The sequence below is a fragment of the Nuphar pumila genome, chromosome 3, assembly GCF_984573655.1.
Source record: "Nuphar pumila chromosome 3, dmNupPumi1.hap1.1, whole genome shotgun sequence".
NCBI classification, from domain to species: Eukaryota; Viridiplantae; Streptophyta; class Magnoliopsida; order Nymphaeales; family Nymphaeaceae; genus Nuphar; species Nuphar pumila.
In genome coordinates, this window is record NC_143251.1 from 92,992,094 (window position 1) to 93,010,000 (window position 17,907).

The following is a 17,907-nucleotide window of genomic DNA, read 5'->3' on the forward strand; positions in this document are numbered from 1 at the left end:
AAATATTTTAAGTGAATAGAGTATTATTTTTTAAAACCAAAAATTTGATCTAAAATGGGTTTTTAGCCACTAAATAGTTTAATTCCTGTGTTATTTTATATATTTTTTATTTACCCATTTCATCATAGAGATTCTTTCGTTTTATTTTACAATTTTTTTTTCTTTTCGTTTCTTTTTATTTTCGTGCTTCGGGTCGTGCCGAACCGGGTCTGATCCGGACTCGGTGAGACCCACCCCCGTAGAACCCGAAACCCCTGCTTATTTCTTTTCTTCCCTTTCACTATTCGCAGCCGCCCCTGAGTCTTCTTCTCCTTTTTCCTCCCCCGTCCCCAGGCCGCCGGAGCAACGCCATCGCCGACGCCCTCTTTCTCTCTCGCATTCCCCTCTGTCTGACCATCGACCGGAGGCCGCCACCACCCATTGCTGCGGGTCACTGTGTTGGCCACCCCTGCTATTGAGTTTCCCTGCATATACACCACCAACGCCGGAATTTTTGGTAAGCCGCTACCCTTATCCGAATGTCCCTATTCTTTTTATCTCCTCTGTTTAGCAATACGTTCCCATTTACCGTTATTTTTGTTTCTGGGGTTCAATTTCCCCGATCTAGACAGAATCCGAGCCACTGTGGGTGGCTGAATCCTTGTTCTTGCCGGAAAAATGGACCCAACCAGGGGGGTTTCACTATTTCGTAGGATTACATTTAGATTTTTTTTCTTCTGTTTCTTGCTGCATCTGTTTAGAACCCGAGCCCCAACCGATCAAAACTCTTTTCCTTTCTTGTTGAATCACAAATGTGCGTGAGATTTGATCTCACTTTCTTTTTCTTTTTTTTTGTTAATGGGCTGAATTACACATATGTTGTTAATTTGATTTTTTGTTCGCTAATTCTTCTTTTTCTTTTATGCTGACCGATTCTTACTATTTTCGCAACATAGCCTGCACACTCCATTCCGGACATTGGGAATCATGTAAGGCTGTTGCGCATAATAGTAGGGATACCTTGACATCGTCGATTTCTTTCCAATTTGGTTTCCGTGTTTTGGATTGGATTTTTAATAAGTATACATATATATTTTTGTTGGATTTAAGTACCTCGGTGTGTGTGCCATCACTAGGGTGATGCACGGGCAGCATGCGACAATAGGGTGAGCGAAAGCATATTTAGTATTTATCATTTGTGTGTGCAGCGGTAGCGCTCCCTTCTTGTGAGAGAGACAATTATATCGCGTTGTGCGACAATTGCCCTGGACTTTCAGGACCCCAAGTTTCGTTTTACCTTTGGTCACATCGAAATGGTAGGATTCTTAAACTAAAATTTTAGAATGTAATTCATGTTGTATGATAGAAATATGAAAGTTAGTTTGCATGTACATTGAATTTGTAGCACAGTCACATTGCTAGAAATAGTTTAGAATTGTATTGCATTGTTTATAAAATTGCGCGTTGCAGGTGCGTAGCTGAGCAAATTGCGCGATGCCTAGTACTAAACATCGCATGCGGCTAAAAATGCCATGCAAAAAAAGAAAAAAGAAAAATGCAAAAGCCAACAAATTAGGTAAATACCCGTGGTAAGTAAGTGGTGCAAGCACATCACAAGTTAATTACTTCTTTGAATGCAACACTCTTCTGCTCACACACTCACTTAGTTGTGGATATCTAAGACTGTTGACAATTATAGTTTGGAGACCATGCTGGACATGGTTTGTAGCTAGCATGATATTGGAGTATTTTTGTTGTAGGTACATGTTTGACATTGTTGTGAAATAGATGATTGACCGTATTGCTGTACTTGAATTGATTGCATCACATGCTTGCATGACATTATTTTTTATTGAGCTTGCCATGCATGTGAAATTTGTATCATGAAAACATGCCTAAAATTAATGTATCATGCTTGTGATGATGATTACATTTTTTGAGTATCCTGTTAATGTGTGCAAATATGATGTGATGTGTTTTGCGCATGAAATAGTGAAATTATTTATGCATGCATAATAGCTCATATGAGTGAATCTTGTGTTAAACATGTTGAGATTAAATCATGCATGAAATCATGTTAGAATTGAATTATGTATGCGAACATGTATAATTGAATCATGACATGATAGAGTCATATATGAAAGTGAATACAAATTTGATATGAACATGCAAGAGGGCATGCAAATTTGAATTATTCAAGTGTCATAAATTTTTGTATTATGCACGAGAGCATGTAAATTTGAGTTATGCAAGTGGTATAGACTTGTGAATTCATGCATGATGGCATGCGAGGGTTATCTTGTGGGAATATAATTTTTGGCTCTAACCTATGACTTAATAATAAAGATAACCTCGGACCATGGGTTCATTTGAGGCGCCAACAAGGCTGGGCTCTCTAAGATGGTTGGATCCGTTCCGATCTCGTGTTATCCCGGGAGAGGGAAGGGCGGCACAAGCCTCGTGGGATATGTTGTGTTTCGAGGGCTGAAGGCGCCTCTTGTCCCCGTTCCACGGAGGTTAGGGGATAGGTCTACCAGTGAGTCCTAGGTGGTAGTACCATAGCTATGCAGAGTTAGGGATGCATGCTCGATTTTTTGCCGACAATTTTGGTTTGGCGTAGGCCAAGACCTGGGATCATGGGTTCGTTCTCCCAACCACTACATTGTAGGGTTGAATCGCTCGGGAAAGAACCAGTTAAGCTATAGGAGGGCAATAAAAAATACATAGAATAATGAATACTCCTGTGGTTGTTTCTGGATGTTTATACCCTCTTTTATATCAGATGGGTTTGAATAACAAGAGAAACAATTAATTAGATTTTTAGGACAACAGTTTCCATATGCATAATCATATATTTTGAGCATGTAGAGACTTATAAGGTGTTGCATGATTATTACATATGAATTGTTACATGTGAATGAAAAAGACATGTTTATGATTGGTCATGTGATTTTGACCTGTTGTTACAAGTCAAGGGCTTGGTTGATGCACATGAGGTGCTTATGTGTGTGAGGCACACGAGAAGGGTCAATATAAGACCTGTTCCGTTATGATTTTTGAATTGCAAAATGCATAAATATTATGATAAATGACATGTGAATATGTATTTGAAATAATGTATGCCTTAGTCATAAGTTGGACATGAGCATCTTCCTTTTGAGTATAAAGAAAGTGAACGATGGTATTACATGATATATTGTATTTTTACTTCACTTTAGAGTATGCTATAAATTGTTAGTTTCATTCATTTATGCAAATGATTATCATGTGTATGAATGAATATGAAATTGAATGCTATGAATTAAAATGAGAATGAATTTGAGTTCCCATGCATACAAGTGATATAATTACGAATGCCATGAAATGAATGATGATTTATATCATGTTCTTATTATCATGTGGATTCTCTTGACTCTCATTTTTAAAATGATGAGAATTACACTTGATTGCATCATTTCAACTTGAATTGCATTCTTCAAGTTTGGTTTTGGTTTTTTACGGGCATATGGTTGATGCTAGGGGTGGCAAAATCTGACTCGACCCGCCAACCCGCTTCTTAGCCGGGTTAGGGTTTGGCTTAAACGAGTTCGTGTTGTAAACGGGTCGATCCGACTACCCCGTTTATTAAATGGGTTGTGTTTGTGTTAGGGGTATGCCAACCGGCCAACCCGTTTGACCCGTTTAATAAACGGGTTAGGCGGGCGGGTCAACCCATTTATACGAACCTGTCAACCTGCAACCCGTTTATATATATATATATATATATATATATATATATTAACTTATCTAACCCTAACTCCTGTTTGACCAATAGTCCGAACCAAACCAATTCGTAAACAAAAATGTCTATGTTATCGGGTCGACCCGTTTAATAAACGGGTCGTCGTGTCGTGTCGACCCGACCCGTTTATTAAACGGGTTAACTGTGTCGTGTCGGGTAAACCGTTTAATAAATGGGTCGTGTTCGTGTTTGCCACATCCGACCCGTTTAATAAACGGGTCGTGCTTGTGTTGATGTATTTTGACCCGCCGACCTGACCCACCAACCCGACCCGCCAACCCGCCGACCCGATTGCTACCCCTAGTTGATGCCTTACAATATTTATAGATAGTTAAAAACTTGTGTACATTTTACTTTTTGTCTGAATCCTTACATTTAAGGAAGTATAATATTTTGGAACGAGAACATTTTTAAATTCTGTCATTTATTTCCTATTATGTTATTGCATATGGTTTAAAACTTTAAATTTTTATGTAACTCTTTAATTATCTTAAATCTTGATACATTTTGTCTTCCGCATTTTCTTTTTCACATGTGAGAAGCCCTTAGAGTAATAGTCTCAATCAAGTTATGTCTATGGATGATTTTGTACTGGATCTGATACTGGGAGGCTAATATACACTCGCGCTTGCGCTTAGGTGGGCCATCTAATATTTGGAACGGTTGGAATGTGACCATAGATGAACTTGTTGACATATTACTTTTGGGAAACATGTAAATTGTTTATATAAATAAAAATTTTTAAATTTTTCTCAAAATTTGAGGTTTGGGAAAGTTTTAAAAGGTTGGATTTTTAAGGGACGTTACAATTTAAAATGGGTTTTCATATATTTTTAGAAGTTTCTCACAAGTTTCAAAAATGCTTGGTTTCTGGTTTCGGAAACGGTTTCCCAAGAAACTAGTTTCTCACATGTAAGTGGAGTTTCTTGTAACCTTGGGTTAGACTAAGACATAAGAACAAAGAACTATCTTGCAACTTAAAACATCTGTTATTCTTCGGAATGAACTGTCATATTTGAACTGGCAACCTGATTTAGGTATTGTGTGAGCGGATTGATGATCCTTTCTTGAGAGAACTTCAAAATTATTTAGATGCATATTTTTTCCATAAAATTTTCCAGAGTAATTACAGGAAATTATTTGCACACACCATACATTCTTCTTGAATCATTTCACACTCCTTGCTGAGGCTTTTCCCTTGTTGAGTTAGTACCATGAGAGAAATTCATCGACTTTTGACGATGAGTTGCTCCAGTATATTGATCAACAAAATTCAAGTTATTTTGAGCTCGGATGGCTTGTTTTCACTGGTTTTGGGCCTGCCCCTTTCTTCTTCATTGAGAGCTTTTAGGCTCTTTGTAAGCCATATAGCAGTCTCTCTTGGAGAAGCTCCATCTTTCCCAAATGGTTTCAGCACACCTGCAAGTTCTTCAAGTTTTTGCTGTTGAAGCAAGTCTGCACAGAGTTCCAGTAATGACTCCATAGCATCAGCTCTCTCTTGAAAAGATCTCCGGGGTTCGGTGATTATACAATTTGCACTACAATCAGTGGCAGCAGCAAGACTTTGAGTCGGACCGCCTCTGTTATCCCTCTCTCCTTTCACACATGAGCCAATCAAAAGTTCTTCTGTTTGGATGGATACATCACGATTTAAGCTAGCACCCACTTGTGACTCTTTCAATCCATTCTCTTTCTCCAATGACGAGTTACTAATGTGAATTCTTGTTTCATAGTTCACAGTTTTTGATGATGGGATTTGGTGGCCCAAATCAACTTTGTATTTGAGTCTGGGTGAGCTCAGAACCCGATCAAAATTAGCCGAGTTGCCAAGTATTGCATTTTGGTTTGCTGAAGGGATCAGGCCCTTTGTGTGTGTGGGAATGGTGTGTGTCTTTTCTCTGCAAGGTTTTTTAGCTTGCCTATCTTTGTAAGCATCATAGGAAGCAACAAACGGTTGACAGAGAAGGGCCTGTTTGCTGCATCTTATTGCTTCTGCAGAATCTATGTCCCTGTAAGTGCTTGTACTTCTTCTTGGGCTATCTCTGTCACTGCTTGAGTAGTTGCTGAAACGTGTGAATGTTAAGTTTCCAGTTTTCTGATGTGCATCAGTTGCTCTTGTTGGAGAAGGGCAGTAGATGGGGCTTGGGAGAGGGAAGCATTCAACCACATGCTTCTGTAAATGGGGATGTCTTAAGAGTTCTGTAGCCTGCAATTGCCAGTTGGAATGATAAAACATCATTGAAACATCCTACAAACTGACTCGAAAGACTTGTGTGACTGAGCACCCTAGTGTGTAGCAGGCACACCAACTTGAGACTCAGACCAACTTGTACATATTTATTTTGAGAATTCAGGTAGTCGAACAAGTTTTGAGGAAAAGTTGGCTACACCGGTGGCTTCAAAACTCACAAGTGAAAAACGTTACCTTTTCGTTAGCTTTTTATTGTTTAGATCATACCTTTCAGATGCATGTTTGGTTAGTAGGGATCGGCCCTCCGATCATGTTTTTTCCAACATTATGTAGGACTTTTCTGGAGTAGAAAAATCTGTGGCCTATAATGTATCAAATACTCACTTCTCAAAAGTCGTACTTTTATGTTGAAAACACATGATTCAAGGGTCGGTTTCTATATTTGGACTACATTGAACAGATCTATGGGGTCAAATTTAGTCAACATGACCTGCTCTTGAGTTACAACTAGGTTTGGAAACCACCAGTGTAGCCAATATTTTCACACACGTCGATTCAATCAAGTTAAGGTCTCAGTGGGCTTCACCTGGGACCCTAGATGGACTAGTTATTTGAAAACATAATCAGAAGGGTTTCTTACAGTTGATCTAAGATCTGGATTCTTTCTCAGCATGCTTTTGATCAAGCACTTGCTGCATTCCATAAGGCAATCATTTCATACGAATGAAGTAAGGAAATTATAAATATGACAAAAAAAAAATATAATAACAAGTTCACATAGATGCTAAGAGGCTTACAAAGAGGAGGAATAGACGGTGGGAAGTATGCTCATGGAAGACCTGCTTATCTTGCTTACTAGCCTAGCCATGTCCTGTTCAACTTGTGTTAGTAGCCTGTTGGAACTGTCTTCAGATGCAGCATTGTGATGGAACAGACAACACACACACACACATGAGAGATAGAGGACCAAGGAAAAGGTAGAGGTAACTTAACAGTAGCTCTGAATGCAGGTCTTTGTGCAGCCATTTCGAACATGCAGCAACCTGCAAAAGGAGTCATTCAAGCGGTTCTCTATAAGATGGGGTGAATGAGGTTTGGTCACACTATCACAACCGAGAGGTCCCGGGTTGAATCCCACGGGGGTTATCTCCCAGCTTGCCTATTAAAACAAGTGGTTTTCTATTGTAGTACTGGACCATCTTATTCAAAGAGTTCGATAGGATCTTGTACACATGCACACCCCCACAGGCATGTGATGCATCCATTCACATTGACCAACTGCTATCTGCATTGGACTCTGACTCTACCTCGCTTTAACCTTAGGTCCGAGGGATACTGGTTTGGTGGGTTTATGTGATACCACCAACGCAACGAGTCATCCTGTGGGTCTGATAAACCAAGGCGTGACTTATAAATTAAGAAATGTGTTGGATTTATGTCTCAAAATTATGCATTCACCTAACTGAAACTATTGACTTGACACTTAAATGAACTAGTCGTTATATGACCGTTGGATACTTAATTGAGTTAACTGTTTTTAGAGGTACTCACTAGCCATTGGATATAATCATTGAACATTTATTTTTTATCATTGAATCTAGTCTTATATAAAGTAGGATTTTTTGTGAGATAATCATCCATTTCATTCTCTTGTATCACATCCTTTTTCTTTCCTATATAAAACTACTCAAAGATGATGGTGGCGTGGTAGGCGGCCTCCTTAGTGAGGTCTTGTTTAACAAGAGAAGGCATGACTTGGTTGTATCCTGCAAACAAAGTTGCAGTCAACCGTAGGATTCAATCTTAGAGGGGCAATTATTGCTTTAAAGAGAGCGCTCATATGCGTGCTTTCAAGCAATTTCTTTATTTTTTTAAGTATATGTTTCAGCAGCATTTTCCAACAATATGAAGCAAAGCATGGCCACACGTTTGTTCTAAAATTCCTGTCATGGACCATCATCATCATCAAGATAATGCCACTTATGATGATCATGATGACTCCTGATTAAATAGGTGCGATGTTGTCCGTGATTGCATCCCTGATGCTTGGTCATGATCAAGTATCAACATCTCAGTATTGCACATCTATGACTTCTTGATATTTAACGAAGGCGAACTCATGTTCAGGTGTGGTGCTCGAAGGAGATTGGCGCCCTGTCATATGACCTACCCCTAGTAGTTAAAAGCCCTTGGCCAACCCCTTTGCCCATCTGGGAACCTGCTTCTTCAGCCCAAGGCAAGGGACACACTCTGAGTATCGTATCGAACTCTTAACGGTCTTCAACTTGAACTCCTTAAACCGACCCACCTATCCAGGTGTACAGAGCCTTGTGAGCACATCCACTGTCTAGCTTTGCTCTTAGATGCTATATCCTATTATTTCTCTTGAGCAAATGCAGATGTAGTAGAGGAGCATACATATGCTTCACAGTCAGTGGGTATTTAGAGATGTTTGGCATGAACAATGGAAGATGTAGAAATTTATGAAGCAAATAAGATGTCTGACCTAAAGACCAGATATCTGACTTAAGACCATATGGAATGTCTGCAAGAAGTTCAGGACACATATAATTGGGGGTGCCCACCACCTGTACTTAATAGCAATAAGAAAAAGTTTTACAAGTTAACTATGTCATTCATAAACATCACAAGTGAAGCTTCATTTCATAACATCATGTTCATCTATTAGTAGACAAGCTAAGAATCAAAATACAAAATCATATATATTCTAAGCACTCAGAGAGGCGTTAGGTTAAAATAAGTAGGTTTTTAGTCCTACATGAACTTGGGTGCTCTTGCCAAAGCTGTCAATGTGGGTCAACTCTTTGTGACTTGGAACCAAATTTTTTTGACTCACTGAAGTTGATTTCGATTTTTTATGTTTTTTGGTGGTGTTCACAAGCCAGAGTGGTACGATTTTTCACTTTTATCCTTGCCATATTGACTCATGAGAACCTCATTCTTGTGGGGTTTTATAGCAATGAAACCCCAGAAGTTCATGAAACTACAAATTCACAATAAAATTGTGACAAATTCAGAATATTGCCTTTTTTGTGATTTACGATGATTTATTTTGAAAAAAGTGATTTACGATGATTTCGTCACAATTTTTAATAGTGTATGTTGATTTAATTTTCATTGTGTCATATTTGTATTCATTTTAAAATATTTAACTTAGAAAGACACAAAACATATAATAAAAATGTATTGACAAATACAACTAAGGTAAACATTGCAGCAGCCCCTTTTTTAATTGAGTCATGTTAGGACCTTCCAAAATTTATAGTTTTAGTTGTTTTATGCTAGATCTGAACCGTTAGATGCGTTTATCATTGTTTTTTTTATTAACAATCAAGTTTTGTTTCAAATTGATTTGATGTAAAAATGTGAATACAGATTTTATTACAATATCAACCATTGATTTTTTTACCTCTTAAAAATACACATTTGCAAATCAAAAACATGTTTTAATGAATAAACAATGATAAACACATTTAATCTAGCATAAAACACCTAACTATGATTTTTGGAGAGAGAGAGAGACCCCACCACTAAATCTCTGGGTGAAAAAATGAGAATAAGCGGCAGTTCAAAGTGGCTGCTAATTGTCATTTTTTCAAAAAAAAAAAAAACCACGCCGTTTGAACATACAGGTTTTCCTATGTATATATATATATATATATATAGAGAGAGAGAGAGAGAGAGAGAGAGAGAGAGAGAGAGAGAGAGAGGGTCACTTAATGAGCTTCTGCCCTGGATAGTAAACCCGAATGTCCTAACCCACGAAAGACACCCATCGAGCAAGCTACCCTAACCACTCGGGCAACCCAAGGCAGTGTCAAGGTAAAAGCATTGTAAAGTTATAACAATTTTGTTTTTTGTTTTTGGGGTTTTAACCTTTTGTTAAATACTAGTTCATGGCTGACAAAGGTTACCCCACCGGGGAACAACCACACAAGCCGAAAACCCTATATGTATGAGACAAAACTCAAGACAGGCGCAGTACTCACAGGAGCCTTACTTGGCACCCCAATTCAGTGAACCTTGGGCAGAGTCTAATAAATCTTGACAAGTCCCAGATGTGTTGAAGAGTCAGCCTCAGGCTATTTATTCATGTCGCCTACCTCCATTTTCTGATAATGAATAGTCCATGTGTTACCTAGAAAGTCCAAGTATCTAATAAACATACTATTCTTATTTGGAAGTAGCCTTAGCAAAGGGACAGAAATCCCCACTTGAAAATTATTGAGTTGACTTTGATTGTCGCTCAAGAGAAATAAAACCATCAGAGTACAACCCTTTTGCTTTGAGATTTGCACAAGGGAGGTCCTTAGGGAACAACCTATAAAGAGTTTATCTTATAAACTGTTCACATTATATGCAGCGGAGCTGCATGATGCAGTGCGGCTGACAGCCACCATCTTGCCATTGCTCGAGATGGGCATGGTCTCCATCTCCAGAAATGTTGAGATAGATGGCTGTCGGTGGTGGCAGTGGTGCTGCATCATGCAGCGCTGCTGCATAAAAAATGCCCTCATCTTATAAAATACCAAACTTGTTTTGCTTTTTTTTTTTGTTAAAAATACCTTCCAATCACGCGTTTGAGCTCTGCCTTCCAGCCTAGAAGCAACCATGGTTTGTCACTTGACGTGGGACAGACCATGAAGTGAAATCCACCAGGGGCATCCTCTGCTGCATGGTAAAGGTTAGGTGTACTCACCAACGAGGGGCTCCACATGTCTGGTAGGAGAAGCTAGTGCACGTCACCTTGTGTTGGGACGTTGCAGGTTCAAAACCCAATGGTATAGTTGTATAACTGGTAGGGGTCTGCCTAACCCCAGCTTGCCTTTCAAAAAAAAAGAAGTTAGGTGCACTCTTGGGTGGGCAGAGGAGGGTTTTACCATTTGGAGACCTGCCAATGTGTAATTTGTGACTTGGGGTTGGTTTTCCTTTGGCCTAACAGAAACAAAAACTCCAATCATACTTTTCATTTCACTCAACCTAACTCTATTTGTGATTTACCATGAACATATTTAATTCCAACAAACCCATCTGGCCCAACATTGTCAAAGATTGGGGTTAACATTTACTGTCCCATTTCATTGAAAAAGAATGCCTCATAAATGATAAAGACGTGCTTGGTGCATGGTGACTTGTGTTATTTCACTTTTGTCTCTTTCAAATGCAAGATTCTTTTTTTTCAATTAATATAGCATTAAATGTGAAAGAGAAAAATAACAAGAGACTATCATGTGCTCAATTTAAATCGTTATGATTCTTCCAATGAACCATAGCTATCAGCTATAGTTCAAGAGGTACACTTGGTAGCTATATTATAATAAATTCATTTTGCTCACACAGTGCCAATAGTGTAGTTGTTTACGAGGAGTAGGTGAAACCTCCTCTACCCTTTTTTTTCCCTTTTTTTTTTCAACTCCAAGATGGACTAAAATCGGTTAAATAAAGAATAAACAAGAGTTTTACCGAAGTTGTTAGGCCGTCTGCCTTCAAGGACTTTGCAAGCCCAAAATCACCTGCATGATTTTGATTAATCATGGTCAGGTTTTTTATTTGTACAACATAATGGAATATGAACAATATCAATTGTTTCCTATAATGCACAGAATGCATGAAAATAGTGAAGTCTGGTGCTAAGGTAATACAGTCATGCTGTTGGGAGGTTGAAGAGAATCTGCACCTTTTCTTTAATTACTACAGTTGCAGACAAGATAAACAATTCCAAGGAAAAATTGGCATCATTTGTCTCATAACAATTTACATAATGCATCATTGAGTTAGCCTCTTACCCAAACGAATGTCTTGATATCTTGTCAAAAATATGTTGGAGCACTGAACAGTGATGAAACAAATGATACCAAGACATGATTAGTAGGATAAAGCAAAAGGTAAGCTCCTGAATGTATTAATATCTACTGTATAATAGAACTAAACAACCAGCTAGCTCTTGCTCTTATCCTGTTTACTACAAAGTTGGGACTTTTGAATTTTGGCTATGATCCATCTTGGCCTTCGTACATGTTGATTCTGGTGACAGGCAAAAGCAATTTTTGCAGGTTACTATGTTTGAGGAAGGAATATTGCATTTTACCTTAATGTCTCGGTGAAGAACATTGTTGGAGTGCAGGTACCTTACAGCTACCAACAATTGTGTGAACCATTTGCAAAGCTTCTGCAAAGCAGAAATAACATGAATGACCAACAATGCAAAATGTGTTCTAAGGACCATGAATGAACACCAAAGCAACCGGTCTTCTTTATGGTGTTCAATCATCAGCTGGTCTTCAGATTGGAGGTTGTAAGGTCGTGTTCCTTTAATGACGAAGTTTTGCTGTGGCGTGTGTATGGAGTCACAATACATTCTATGGCATGCAAGGCTAAGGCAAGTTTGTGCTCCTTTCGAAAGCGATAGCTGGTATGAGACGACTATACACTAAGCGGCATGGGCTAGATAAAATTCACATTTGAAAATGTGCTTCATCAGCTTCCGCTAGGCAGCTACGCATAAGGTGGTGCTTAGGGCCAATGAAAATGATTTAGCACATGAATAAGTGTTGGTGCATGATGTTTGACCGTTAGGCTGTTTAGATTGGGCAGTTTGGCGCATTGCTGGTTTGCGAAGCATTTTATGCTTGTGACAGATTAGTTGCAAGTGAGCAACTGGAAGGCTTGCGACGGTAAGGAAGGACCATCGCGCCACACTGGCCTATAAAAGAAATAGGCCCGTGATAATATTAATATTGCAATAAAAACATTATATTTTCAAAGAAGGCAGTATTTTTAAATATCACAATTTTTACTGGCTTATGAAAATATTAAGATATTTTACTGCAGCATTTATGACATAGCAACAAAGTGAGGGTTATTGAAAACTTCAGTTGCTTGACTAAGGGGTCTCGGGAAGGCCTGTCTTCAATTGAAAGGTGTAAAGATTTTCAAGACATAAACAGACAAGGTTGGGGATTGGAATCAGGGACCCATAGGCCCAATTCCAAGGTAGGGTGATCTGAACTAGCTAAAATAAATCAGAATGAATAGTAATATGGACTTTTGAGGATTTCGCTAGATTGGTACTAACTCAAAGGAGTAAATACCGAGAGAGTGCTGATCATCTTGGCAACTGCTCATTCAAACCAGTGGCCAGTATCATTCGTTAATATGGAGAACCATGGACTACATGAATGAGCAAAAAAACAAAAACAAAAACAAAAACAAAAACAAAAACAAAAACTAAGCAATACCTCTTCAGGAAACAAGTTCCCATTGGCATTCTTTATCATTCTAGACCTGTACAACCAGCAAATGATTAAAGAAACATGATCAAAACTCAACAAACATTCTCTGGAGAGAAAAATCCTTACATGTCCCCTCCTTCACAGTAGGCTGTGATTATGCATACATAACAGCCCTGAAAAACACAGCAGAACCTAATTTAAGTGAAATTCGCAGTCTACAATTAAGAGAAACAGTCCAAATACTGTGTAGAAAATAATTAGTTTTTGTAATTAATGTTAAGAATTTTTCATAAGTTTCCACAATAGAAAAAAGAAAAGAAAAAGGAAATCCATAAGTTTCCACAATAAAAAAAAGAAAAAGGAAAATTAACCTTTTCTATCCATGATTCCTTGTATTCCACAATGAAAGGGTTCCTGATTCTTGCAATCATTGCCATCTACAGTTAGTAATCAAATCAGTAATGTGAAAAAGAAGGCTTAAATTTCAGGTAGCTAGTGGGAATATTGCACAACCAACAGTCATTCATATGGCTAAGTCCAGAAAATGAAAGAATATGTAGCTTTTCTGTCTTAATTGAAGGAAGCAGCTACTGCAGAATGCTGATTCTACAAAACCAACCTCTTGGTGGGCTGAGAGTTCGCATGGTTCTGGCTGCCTTGGCAATCGAATCTTCTTCAATACATACCTTAAATATAAGGGCAGAAACAAAGTTGAGTCCATATTAGAATTTCAAACTCATCTAGTGTGAGAAAAACAAATTAATTAAGTAAAAAAATTACATTAAAAATATAAACGAAACCAAGAAATGGAATCAAAATACTAATATTGGATTTTTCACTTTGAGCAGAAAAGCAAACTGATTTCACAGGAATCGTTTTTTCATTATTATACTCATTTTGAAAGAAAATTAATGATCAGGTCAATTCTACAGAGCTTTTGTTTACTAGCTTAGAAAACAAAGAAAATTCCTTGAACTGCATCTAAATCTCGATGCGTTAATATTATACCGAATCATGTAAAAACTCATTAGAAAAGAAAGAAGAAAAGAAAAAAGGAAAAGTAAAAAACAGAATCTGATCCAAACTTTGATCGGGAATTATCCGCCAACTTAAGAAATCAACTCTAATTCTATTAGAAGGTCTCAAACTCTTGTGAAGAAGAAGAAGAAGAAAAGCCAAGAAAATAAATCATCATCTCCATGATTGAAAAGCTCATCAATTTGAAGTTTTGAACAGAAATCAAGATGACCATACTGAAAAAGAAACTTCTTGATGAGAATAAGGAATCACCATAAATTGAATCAAGGCTCTCTATACTAAAATTTCAATCAAAGAAAAAGGAACAAGAAACCTTACTTCTTCTTCTCTGCTTTGTGGTATACAAGGATTGCACACCCAAATGCTCCGCTACCAATCTCCTCCAATACCTCATAGGCATCCATCCTTGACTCCATCACTCACTCTGCTCCACCACCAACAACCAAACCTTTATTTCTTCCCTCCTTAATATATGGGTGTATGGAGCAGGAAAGATTGCTCATGCTTCTTTTTTCTAAAGCATGTCGGCCGAATTTAAATTTTTAATCGTTCGGAGAGAGTTAGTCTAATTTACCCTTCAAGTATTGTGTATATAGCCTTCATGTCCCTGCTCCCACAAAACTTTGCAGGAATTCGCACCGGTATCGAATGTCAATTAAGAGGGTTTTAGCCGATATCGGACCGAATTCGATTTCATTTAGTTGCATTAGGTAAGCCAAAACAATATCCAATTAATTACAATCGAACTTAGATATGGTTTTGATTTTTTGTTACCGAATCTGACAAATATCCGAATTTGATGGATATCCAAATATGTTTACATGTAATGTAAAAAGGTGAATCTGGAATGAGGTTGTCACCATCCTGACTCCTAATTAATTGAATATGGTATTGGCCACATCTCACTCGAATCCCAACCGTTTACATCACACTATCAAGTATCAAGATGGTCTGAATTTCAAGGGTGCTTCAGTAATTTTGGGGGAATTAGAGGATGCTCTGCAATTTTGTAAATTAGAAGGGGTTTCTGTTGTGAGGCAACCAGGTAGATGTGAAAAGAACAAGATGCTCAGGACCTTAAGTCAGTCTTGAAGACGAATGGATCAGATTTGGTTGGAACCATGATCCAAATGTGACAATTTCTGTTGGATCTCAGTTTTGAGCTCTGTCACAAAGATACACACAACTCGAGTTTGACATGTGAGTTCCATTTTTTTGTTGAAAACTAGGATAAAAAGAGCCGGACTTTTTTTATTTTTAATCAATTAATAATATTTTTTGATCAGTTATACACTGCCGGTCTCAAGCCCAGATAAAGAAGGAGGGTTGCGGTAGGCCAGTGACAATCAACATAAAAACTTAGTCACACCTTATGAATATGAACCAATATAAGAATTTCGTTGGGGCATTTCTTACTGAGCGACGCGCTGTACTCTATAGGCCCGAAAGCAGTGATAAATGGGCAAGAGTTGCTAGGTCGTCGCCCAGAAGCGACGCGTCACACCGGCGCCCGGGTGTGATGTCAAATAGGCAAGGGTTCCCTCACTTTGTTGGACGGGTGAGGGTAAAGAAGATATTTCAAGACCATAAAATTAGGTTAGCCACTTGGAACATAGGGTCTTTAACTGGTAAGTTGGTAGAGTTAGTAGATGTTATGTGTAGGAGAAAGATGAATATTTTATATCTACAAGAGACCAAATGGGTAGGTGAGAAAGCAAAAGTGATAGAACCTTGGGGATATAAGATTTGATATACAAGAATAAATAGGAATAAGAATGGAGTAGGGATTGTTATTAGTCGTGAGTTTATAGATAATGTAGTTGAGGTCCGTAGGAAGAGTAATAGGATTTTACTTATTAAATTAGTATTAGGTACGAATATTATTAATATTATTAGTGTTTATGCATCGCAAGTAGGTTTAGATGATTCCATTCAGCGTCAATTTTGGAAAGATTTAGATGGAGTAATACAAGGGATATCTTATGGAGAAAAGCTTTTCATCAACGGTGAGCGACATGTAGGCATTAGTAGAGATGGATTTGAGAGTATCCATGGAGGCTATGGTATAGGAGAAAGAAACGAAAGTAGAGAAAGGATTTTAGATTTTGGTTTGTCCTATGATATGATCTTAGCAAACACTTGGTTTAGGAAGAGGGAGTCTCACCTAGTAGCATTTAAAAGTGGGGTTAATACGAGTCAGATAAATTTTCTCCTACTTAGAAAGAGAGATAGGGGTTGTTGCATTGATTGTAAGGTTATACCGGGTGAAAGTGTAGCTACACAACATAGAGTCTTAATTTTAGATCTTAGAATTAGAAAATGTTGCAAAAGGGATAGACATATGATAGATCCTAGAATTAAGTGGTGGACAGTGAAAGGAGCTAAACAAAGAATGTTTGTAGAGCAGGTAGTTAAGGAAGCTGATTGGTGTCTCGAGGAGGATTCAGAATCAATGTGGAATAAGATAGCGAGTGACATGAGAAAGGTGGCTAAGGAGGTATTGGGTGAGTCTAAAGGCGGTGCATCGCTAGGTATGGATACATCATGGTGGAACGAGGATGTCAAATTAGCTATTAAGGTTAAAATAAAGTGTTATAAAAATCTAAGTAAGAGTCGTGATAATGAGAATTTGGAGAAGTATATGATAGCAAAAAAGGAAACTAAAAAAGTAGTTCGAAACGCGAGAGATAAGGTATATAAGGAGGTTTATGACAAGTTGGATATCAAAGAAGGCGAGAAGGATATTTATAGGCTTGCAAAGATGAGAGATAGGAAATCGAGGGATCTGGGTATGGTTAGATGTATCAAAGATGAACACAAAGGGTTTTAGTCAAAGATGAGGAGATTAAGGAGAGATAGAAAGATTATTTTGATAAGCTATTTAATAAAAGTCATGCTCAGGATCTTGGAGACTTCTCCATTCCTTTTAATGAGATAAATCATGACTTCATGCACAAGATTCAAAAGAAAGAAATTGCAGAGGCTTTAAAGAAAATGAAATCAAGAAGGGCAGTTGGCCCAGATGGTATATCTATCAAGGCTTGAAAATATTTGGGTGAGAAAGGTTTAGAATGGTTGACAAATCTTTTTAACAAGATTTGGCGGACAAATAAGATGCCTAATGAGTGGTGGAAGAGTACTTTGGTGCCTCTATATAAGAATAAGGGTGATATACAAGATTGCACAAACTATCGTAGTATAAAACTCATGAGTCATACTATGAAACTTTGGGAGAGGGTGATTGGGTATAGGTTGATGAAGGTTGTCATGATATCGGAGAATCAATTTGGTTTTATGCCTGAAAGATCAACTATGGAAGCTATACATCTTCTTAGACAACTTATTGAAAGATATAGAGAGAGGAACAAAGATTTGCATATGCTTTTTATTGATTTAGAGAAGGCGTGTACGATAGAGTACCTAGGGATATTCTCTGATGGACAATGATGAAGAAAGGTGTTTCTCTCAAGTACATTAGTATAATTAAAGATATGTACGAAGGAGTAGTAACCAATGTCCGTACTTGTGGAGGGGTGACAACCAATTTTCTTATAACAGTTGGGTTACATCGAGGATCTGCATTAAGCCCTTTCCTATTTGCTATAGTGATGGATGAGCTTACAAGATCAATTCAAGAAAATGTGTCGTGGTGTATGTTGTTTGCT

At 37.9% G+C, this 17,907-nt stretch overlaps 1 protein-coding gene and 1 long non-coding RNA gene across 4 annotated transcripts; one reads left to right on the forward strand and one right to left on the reverse strand.

The window, feature by feature from the left end:
• The first annotated feature begins 295 nt into the window (after positions 1-295).
• Positions 296-7,232, forward strand: LOC149843137 (uncharacterized). 3 transcript variants are annotated; one of them, XR_016430850.1, is made up of 4 exons: positions 296-496; positions 1,188-1,295; positions 1,450-1,555; positions 6,962-7,232. It is a non-coding gene; the product is annotated as an uncharacterized LOC149843137 (long non-coding RNA). The 3 variants fall into 3 exon arrangements; XR_016430849.1 differs by lacking the exon at positions 6,962-7,232 and having other exon boundaries at positions 1,450-5,082; XR_016430848.1 differs by lacking the exon at positions 6,962-7,232 and having other exon boundaries at positions 1,188-5,082.
• A 4,057-nt stretch (positions 7,233-11,289) lies between these two features.
• LOC149843138 (serine/threonine-protein kinase Nek4-like) lies at positions 11,290-14,450 on the reverse strand. Its single transcript, XM_089999615.1, has 4 exons — positions 13,211-14,450; positions 12,061-12,141; positions 11,759-11,801; positions 11,290-11,485 (listed from the first exon to the last, which is right to left on the reverse strand). The coding sequence occupies exons 1-4, from the start codon at positions 13,247-13,249 to the stop codon at positions 11,382-11,384; spliced, it is 267 nt and encodes an 88-aa protein (XP_089855741.1). The 5' UTR covers positions 13,250-14,450; the 3' UTR covers positions 11,290-11,381.
• Between the last annotated feature and the right edge of the window lie 3,457 nt (positions 14,451-17,907).

What these genes read in the sequence shown, in the direction of transcription:
- LOC149843138 (XM_089999615.1), bottom strand. Translation starts at nt 13,249, where the DNA reads ATGATAAAGAATGCCAATGGGAACTTGTTTCCTGAAGAG. An exon ending in GGAACTTGTTTCCTGAAGAG is followed by an intron (nt 12,142 to 13,210) that starts GTATTGCTTAGT and finishes TCTGCTTTGCAG; the next exon opens with AAGCTTTGCAAATGGTTCAC. An exon ending in ATATCAAGACATTCGTTTGG is followed by an intron (nt 11,486 to 11,758) that starts GTAAGAGGCTAA and finishes AAAATCATGCAG; the next exon opens with GTGATTTTGGGCTTGCAAAG.